This window comes from Caenorhabditis briggsae (genome assembly GCF_000004555.2).
Source record: "Caenorhabditis briggsae complete genome, chrIV, whole genome shotgun sequence".
NCBI classification, from domain to species: Eukaryota; Metazoa; Nematoda; class Chromadorea; order Rhabditida; family Rhabditidae; genus Caenorhabditis; species Caenorhabditis briggsae.
In genome coordinates, this window is record NC_013487.2 from 16669934 (window position 1) to 16679018 (window position 9085).

Sequence of the window (9085 nt, forward strand, 5' to 3'; positions counted from 1 at the left end):
GGTAGGTCAATTTTTGTCAAACTTTTTCAAACAGCTATATCTCAAAAACTAAAAAAGTTACTTAAAAATTACTAATTACAAAAATAATTAGCATAAAATTTTAAATATTTTATCAGTTGACAACTTTTTGATTACTTTCCTAGTTATTGAGATATGCGCCTTTAAAGCTACGCGCCCAAAACGAAGAGGGAGACGTAGAGAAAGGAGAGCGCATGACCGTCTGCGCCGCTTCCTCTGTTAAATTGCTCATATCTCCAAAACCGTCAAAGCTATTAGAAAGTTGTTAGCTACAAAAATAATCAGCATGAAATTTCAAACTTTTTTCTAATTTACTAAATTTTGATTGCTTTATTAGTTTTGGAGATATGCGCCTTTAAAGATAAGAAGGAGAGAGACGCAGACTAAATAGGGCGCACGCTCTATTAAATTGCTCATATCTCCAGAAGAATCACAGCTATTAAAAAACTGTTAACTACAAAAATGATTAACATAAAATGTTAAACATTTTATCAGTTTCCAAAATTTTTCTAGTTTTTTTGCTTTTGAAATACAATCTGTCAAAGTTGAAAACCGGAAAAATCCCGGAAAATTCCAAAGTACACAATTTTATACTCATTTTAAAGCTCTCTTTCAACCAAATCCAATTTAACCCTAATTTCCAGATTATTCCTGAACATTGTCATTATCTTTTTCTCCATTGGTTTCCCTCTTCTTTCTCTATTCCATCATGAAGTTTATAGATCAAACTTTCCAATTATCGGACTTACAAGTTATTGGATCTGGGATAAGGTAATTAGCTTTTTAACAAATTAATTTCCCATTATGCTTTCATGGTATTTTTAATTAATTAATTACTCCATTAATTACCCTAATTATCCAATTCAGGGACTCTTCCGTCTTCAATATTCCATTCCAATAGCTGCAATTCTCATCAATTTGAGATTTCGAGAATTCTTCTTAGCAAGCTTCTGCAGTCAAATATTCAAACTTCTGGTTTTATGTGTTCTGGAAGTTTCTGAAGCTCTATTTTCAGAAAATTCCAGACTTCTAACCCTAATCGTCTTCCAATTTATCTCTCAAGTTCCAGATTTAATTTTCAGCATTCTAGTTTTTCAGAAAATTCGAAAACTCAAAAATCCAACTGAAAATGTTGCCATCATCGAACGAATTAGTACTTCATAATGTGAATTTCGATGTATGCTATCTTTTTTTGTGATAAGAAATTTTGTGATAATAAAAAATTATATTTCGTTGTTCTTGTTGCTGTTTCTAAACCGGAAAATGACAAATGCTCTGGGTGTTTTTGTGGTTTTTGCAGTTTTTCTCGCTGAAAATGGGATAAATGGGAATATCGGTGAGTTTTTGAACTTTGAATTGATGTTAAAAATCAGATATCGAGTTTTTCAAACCTTCGAGAAATTCGAAGTCACAGTTTTCGTCATATTTTTTTTTCAATTTCTTTAAAGGCGCATATCTCAAAAACTAGAGAAGCAATCAGAATTTTGTTAACTAAAGAAATGTAGGAAATTTTATGCTAATTATTTAGTAGTTGGCAATTTCTTGACTACTGTAACACTTTTGGAGATATGAGCAATTTCTTGAAAGCGATGGCGCGCGCTTTCCTTTTTCTGCGTCTCTTTTGCTCTTCCGACTTTGATGGCGCATATCTCAAAAACTAAGAAGCTACCAAAAATTTTGTTAACTAATAAAGTGTTTAAAATTTCATACTGATTATTTCTGTAATCCGTAATTTGTTGATAGCTATAATGCTTCTGGAGATATGAGCAATTAAATACAAGGGAGTGCGCGCCCTCGTATCTTTGCGTCTCTCTCCCCCCTCTTTAAAGGCGCAAATCTCAAAAACTAGCAAAGCTTTACAAGTTTTGTAAACTACAGTAATTTTTAAAATTTCATGCTGATTATTTTTGTAGTTAACAATCTCTTGATTACTGTAACTCTTTTGTAGATTTGAGCAGTTTAATAGAGGACGCGCTTTCCTCAATCTGCGTCTCTCTCTCTCTCTCTCTCTCTGCTTTCTTGAAAGACGCATAGGTTGAAAACCAAAAGAGCTATGACAAATTTATAAAGTGATAAAATGTTTTACATTTTATGCTGAATATTTTTGTAGTTGACAACGTTTTGATTACTGTAATTCTAGAGATATAAGCAATTTAGGAAACATGCGCTCCCCATTCTCTGCGTCACTCTCGCTGCTTTGATAGCGCGTAGCTTTAAAGGCGCATGTCTCAGAAACTAAAAGAGCAAGGCAGTTTTTTAAACTAATAAAGTTTTTGAAACTTAATACTAATCATTTTTGTAGTTGACAACTTTTCAATAGCAATTTTGGTTTTTGAGATACCAAAACTTTAAACAAATTAGTTTCAAAAATCGCAATTTTCGAAAAATCTGTGTTTCCAAATTTCCGGATTTCCAGGAAAATGTGATCTATCCTCTCCACCCACTAGTTGGCTCTCCACGAATGCTTCTGGAATTCTGCAATGGGCAACAGCGGGGCAACCAACAAATGGGATCAATTACTGTATTGATGTAAACCTTTTTTGGAAATTCGAAATTTCAAAAACATTTCTGTATTTTTTTTTCTTAAAAAATAACATTTTCAGATGACCAACTCTGAAAGCGGTCTTCACATCCTTCAAGTAGCCTATCACATCGATTTGGGGGAGGAATCTTCCAATTCTGAGAGCTCTGAAATTCCCGAAAAAGTAGATCACAACTTTTTTGGAGGTGCCCTAGAATTAGGGAGTCAAAATGGATGTGTGAATAATAATACAAGAATTGTGTACTGTTTTGCATTGTGTTTGAATCAAACGCTGCAAAATATGGTGGGTTTTTAGGGACACAATGAAACGAGAGTGGATGACCGCCTGCGTCTCCGCTTTTATTAAATTGCTCATATCTCCAGAAGCGCTACAGTAATCAAAAAATTGTCAACTACAAAAACAATCAGCATAAAATTTTAAACATTATCTTAGTTGAAATAATTTTTATAGCTTTTTTAGTTTTTGAGATATGCGCCTTTAAAGAGAGCAAGGAGAGAGACGCAGAGAGAGCCGCAGAGAAGGGGCGAGCGCGCGTTTATAGTTGCTCATATCTCATCAACCGCTACAGTAATCAAAAAATTGTCAACTACAAAATTGCTCAGCATAAAATTTCAAACATTATATTAGCTTACAAAGTTTTTTCTAGTTTTATTAGTTTTTGAGCTATGCGCCTTCAAAGATAGCAGGGTGAGAGACGCAGAGAGAGCCGCTGAGAAGGGGGAGCGCGCGCCTATAATTGCTTATATCTCCAGAAGCGTTGTAGCTATCAAAAAACTGTCAACTACAAAATTGCTCAGCATAAACTCTCCTACATTTCGTCAGTTGACAATACTTTTATAGCTGTTTTAGTGTTTGAGATATAGGCTACTGAAAAAATATTTCTAAAGAATGTTTTTTTTTTAAATTTGTTTATTATTTCCAGGTAATCGAATCCGCTCTAAAATCCAATCAAGTCGCGTTTGTTGCTCAAGACATTCAAAAAACGACTCAACTCGATTGGGCGATTACTGTAATGCAGGTGAAAATAATTTCGAAAAAAATTTTTTTTTCAAAATTTTGGATTTTTGAATTTTCAAAAAATAAACTTTCAGGTGGACTACAACGATCCGAGCACCCATTTAAATGTCAGCTCCTTCTTAAGACCTGATGCCTGGTGTAGTGTCTATGTTGGGATTAAGCCCAAGCTGGGCTTCGATTATTTGTATGAAATTCAATTGGGAAAAATTTTGAAAAATTAATTTTTTTTAATTAATTTTTTTTTTCATTATAAAACAATTACAATCATTAACAAACAACGAAATTTTAATTTTTCATCACAAAAAATGTCTTACTGCTTATTAGCGAGATTAGCGAGAGCAGACACTAACTGCTTGCTTTCTTTCTTTAAAGGCGCATATCTCAACTTCCAATAAAGATATCAAAAAGTTGTCAACTAGTAAAATGTATGAAATTTAATTTTACACATTTTATCAGTTTACAACTGTTTTCTATCTATTATAGAAAACGAGATAATTCAAAAATACCAGCCTACTGCCACCTTTACCAAGAAAAGAGAAGGAGGGGGGGGGGCACTCCACAAGTGGGAAGGTGTTAACTTTGACCCTAATTATCTCAGCTGTGCTAATAGCTATCAAAAAGTTGTTAATTAGTAAAATATAGAAAATTTAATATTACATATTTTAACAGTTTACTACTTTTTGATAACTTTAATAGTTCAAGAGATACGCAATGTTTTGTGCAACCAAGGGTATATGAATGTCTGTGTCTCTTTAAAGGCGCATATCTCAGCTCCCAGTAAAGATATCAAAAAGTTGTTAACAAATAAAATATAGATTTACGCATTTTACTAAATGAAATTTTTTGGATATCTCTACTTATCACTAAGATATCAGCAATTTTACCCAACCTCAATGATAAAAGCGCCTCGTGGTAGATCTGGCCCCACTCTCACTATATCTTTGCCTATGTAAAATTTCCAATGGTCCCGAAATTTTTTAAAACTACAAAAAATGAAAAATGGGGTGAATAGCTCTGGAATAGAATAGGAAAATGTTAGTAGTTTATCGATTGGAGCCTTTTCGGACAGCTCTGTGGCTGCTGGGGTGGTATTGAATTCATTGAGGATGTTGATGGCCTGAAAGGGGTACTGTAGGTACTTTAGAATTAATTTGAATGCGCATACTTACCATTTGAAGGGTTGAAATAAAAATAATCAAAATTGCTCGATTGCTTTCGGGTATAAGGAAAGTCTTAACACTTTCTTTTACGTTAGTGTTCAATTTTCGATTTTTTAAGATAAAATTGATGTAGACAGCGATTATAAGAACTGGGAAGATGTAGTTGATCTGGAAGAGTACTGTAATTCAGAAAGTAATTGAATTGGCATTTTTTATCTCCTTATCGTGACTTGAAAAGGTTTGTACCGTGCTTTCTCTAATAGAAGCGCACTGTACCCGCACTTTGAGCTCAATTATCTCAATCCCTATGAGAGAAAAAGAATAGTGGTCAGCTGATTAAATATTGCTGATAATATGATAAAGCTTTTATCAGTTGACATAGTTTTGATATCTCTCATAGGAACCTAGATAATTGAGCTCAAAGTGCACGTATAGCTTCTGATAGGTATTATGACTGATAACTCTGTGGACCCACTTAATTTTAAGAACTTTTTTGTGTTTTCAGAAGTTCGGAGCTAAAAATGTTTTAATGAAACTAATATTAACTAATAGATTCACTGACCTAATAAAAAGTCTCAAAAAATGATGAGAAACGGATCAAAAACGGGTCGAACGTCGCTCAAATAACCATTGACCTCCCGGTGGCTTCAAGCGTCATTTTTGAGCTTAGTTCGTATGAAAGATATTGGAAATGTGTCAATTAATAAAATGTTTGTGATAATTTGGTGAACATTTCATCAGTTGACAGATTTTTGATATCTCTTATAGGAACTGAGATAATTGAGCTCAAAGTGCAGATAAAGGGGTAAGCCTATATTACGTATTAGGGGCGAGGCCTCGTAAACCGACAACCAAATTTAGGGTAGTTTAAAAAGATCTGTAAAAATCTGGTAGATCAAAAATGTCAAATCTACTACAAAGCTTAACATTTTGTTCCTAGGTTCTCAGTGAAAAACTACCAAAATGAAATTTACTCTACATATAAGCTTAATATATTGAGATAATCAAGGAACCCCGAATCATCTACTTTGAATCTATATATCTAATTTTCTGTCAGAGATATTAAAGAGTGATCAACTGATAAAATATTTATCATAACGTCAGCAATATTTGATCAGTTGACAGCTCTTTGATATCTCCTACAGTAACCGAGATAATTTAGCTCAAAGTTTGCTCACCTTCATCATCCAACAATGGAGCCAAATATGGTTAGTGTTACTAACTTCCATAATCCCATTTTCATAGCTGAACCATCGTTTCATACTCCCAAATCCAATTTGAGCAATACCCAAAAAAGCCATGACAGCGAACACAAAAATGAGCAGCAACCCATGCCAATCCATGAAATAAAACATGTTTCTCTCTTTATCATGATACATAACATATTGATGAACAGCCAGAACTAACATGACAGCCATTGAATAGTTCCAGGAGGTATAATCCAGGAAATGGGAGATTTCTAGCCATGTGGAAGATCGATTGTCAGGGTCCCAGGAGATGATGGAATAGAGAGTGACGGAGGCACGAAGCATGATTAGAAGGTTCATAGTGATAACTGATAAGTGGAAGGAGGAGTTGAGATGGAGGACGATGAGAGCAGCAAAGTAGAGCATTTGGAATATTATGACTAGGGCTTCGAATAAGCCGAAAAAGAAGACAATGGTGAAGAAGACCATCTGGAAGATTTAAAAATTGTATTTCAAAATTTAGATGTCATATATCTCATTTCCTGTAAGTGATATCAAAAAGTAGTTAACTGATAAAATGTTTATCATAATATCAACTACATTTTATTAGTTGATTAATTTTTGATATTTTTTACAGTAACCGAGATAAAACAGCTCAAAGTTAAGAGTTGGGGGGGGGGGGCTCAGAATGCTAATCGTAACTCGACAACCCGTAGATCACATTTCTATAAAAATATCTAAAAATACCAAGAAAACGCGTAATTTTGGAACTTCAAAAAAACAAAATTCTTCAGAAACTCAAAATATAAAAAAAATTCTTATACCGTAAAACCTCTAATAGAACGACACCCGGATCGTCCACTTTGAGCCTATATATCTCATTTTCTGTGAAAGATATCAAAAAGTGGCTAACTAGTAAAATGTTGCTGATATCCTGATAAACATTTTACTAGTTAACCACTTTTTGTTATCTTTCAAAAGAAGTGAGATATATAGGCTCAAAGTCGACGATCCGGGTGTCGTTCTATTAGAGGTTTTACGGTATTTGGAAGTCAAAAAGTATTCCAAAAAATAGATTAAAAATTTTTTGAACATTTTATTTTTTTTTCGGAACTTAACCACTTTGAAGAATTAAATTTTTTGACTTTGGTCTCAAATTCGAATTCGGCTCACAAATTGCTTCAAAATGAGCTCAAACTCGACTAGGCTCCGCCCATTTTGAAATTTCCCATCGACACGCAACGCACGACCGCTGAAAAAGCAAAGTGGGCGGAGCCTAGCCGTGTTTGGGCTCATTTTGAAGCTGATATACTCAGGATGCGTTTCAAATAGTTTTTGGAGAGAAATAACCAAAATTACTTGTTCCTCAAATTTTCCGAAAATCCAAAATTTGCAAACTACAAAAATTGAACTTTTGGAATTCTGGAATTTTTTTCAGCCTGAAAATCTAGGGAAACTCCCTGGAGAGAAAAATTGACTCATTTTTCATTTTTTGGCTCTAGAATAACAACAAAAAAAGATTCCAGAAAAAACGTTTCGAAATCAAAAAATCAAAAAAAAAAAAAAAATCCAAAATCCTAATTAGCCACTAAAACCAAAAACTCTGCAATCTTTTCTAAGCAATTTTCTTTGATAGTTTGAAAATGTCAAATTTGTCACAATTATCACTATTTTTTCAGGAAAATTTTTATAATTATCACTTTTATTATTTTTTTTCTGACCAATGATCTCGTTGAACTTTTATTTTTTTTTTCTGAGAACTTTGAAATAATAATAATTAGGGCCTTTTAGGATAATATTAGTCATATTTAATTGATGATTGCAGTTGAAAAATTCAGGGAAAATCAACAAAAAAACCAGAAGATTATTGCCAACCTACTATTGAAAATAGAAAAAAAAACCTAAATGTTCCCAAAATTTTGTAGTCTCATGACCTCAATTCTCGATATTATCAAAATTAAAATAAACGGGCATCATCCCGCTGCTATTCCGTATTATCTGTGAAAATTTGAAAACTTTTGGTCCGGTCCAGGCTTTGCTAAAGTCGGCGACACGGGAACAACGGGAACAACGGGCACACACACACACACACACACACAAAGATGGGATGAAGAATTTGTTATATTTTTTTTTAATTTTGAAAATTTGAAAATTGAAAGTTTCAACTAAGAGAAGGTTTCTGAAAATTTGGAACTACCAGGAATTTTTTAAAATTTTGGGTCATTTTCAACCAGATATCCCAAAAATTGGGGCTGAAATTTTGATTTGCTTGATTTTTTGGCTTTTAAGAACCTAAACTTGTTTTTGAAATCAAAAAAAAAATCAGATTCCTCATCATCGAAAACCCCGAAAATCCATATTTTTAAAATTTGTCCTAAAAATCTTAAAATCCGAAAAATTAAGAAACTCAGAATCAGAACAAAAAAGTGATAAGGAAAGTGAGATTCGGTTTTATGGAGAGAAAGAAAAACGAGAGTGTAAGTGAAATATGTAATTAAGCCGTTATTTCCCCAAAGAGGACAAAATTATAGGTTTTTGTTTTTCGAAAAAGCTACGCTGTCGACACTGGAGCTTGGTGCACATGGCGTCTACTGTGACCCAATTTATCTCGGTTACTGTAAATGATATCAAAAAGTTGTCAACTGATAAAATGTTTATCATAATATCAGCAACATAAAATGTTTATCATAATATCACATAAAATGTTTATCATAATATCAGCAACATTTTATTAGTTGACAACTTTTTTATATCTATCACAGGAACTGAGATAAATCGAGTTAAAGTAAAGAGATCGGCAGCCGACAGTGTAGCTCATCCGACTTTCCAATTTTGATTAAATTTATCTCGGTTTCTGTGAAAGATTTCAAAAATGTGTTAACTGATAAAATATAGCTGATAATATGATAAAAATTTATCAGTTAAAAACTTTTTGATTCATTTCCTAGGAACCGAGATATAAGGGATTAAAGTTAAAAAGTCAGGGTTGGCTGCCGACCCCTTCACTTTGACCCGGTTTATCTCGGTTACTGTAGGAGGTTTCAAAATTTTGATGGAAGATAAAATGTAGCTGATATTATGGTAAACATTTTATCAATTTACTACTTTTTGATATCTTTCACAGTAACCGAGATATATAGGCCCAAAGTTGTAGGAGGGG

The 9085-nt window shown here is 33.3% G+C and overlaps 2 protein-coding genes across 2 annotated transcripts; one reads left to right on the top strand and one right to left on the bottom strand.

The window, feature by feature from the left end:
• Positions 1-1281: 1281 nt before the first annotated feature.
• On the top strand, positions 1282-3799 carry CBG10557 (the record flags this gene model as incomplete). The annotated part of the gene is made up of 5 exons (XM_002634840.1): positions 1282-1354; positions 2435-2547; positions 2622-2843; positions 3484-3579; positions 3653-3799. 5 exons carry the CDS (start codon positions 1282-1284, stop codon positions 3797-3799), a joined length of 651 nt encoding a protein of 216 aa, XP_002634886.1.
• A 659-nt stretch (positions 3800-4458) lies between these two features.
• On the bottom strand, positions 4459-6414 carry CBG26526 (the record flags this gene model as incomplete). The annotated part of the gene is made up of 3 exons (XM_045236347.1): positions 4459-4695; positions 4748-4906; positions 5917-6414. The coding sequence occupies 3 exons, from the start codon at positions 6412-6414 to the stop codon at positions 4459-4461; spliced, it is 894 nt and encodes a 297-aa protein (XP_045099050.1).
• Positions 6415-9085: the final 2671 nt, after the last annotated feature.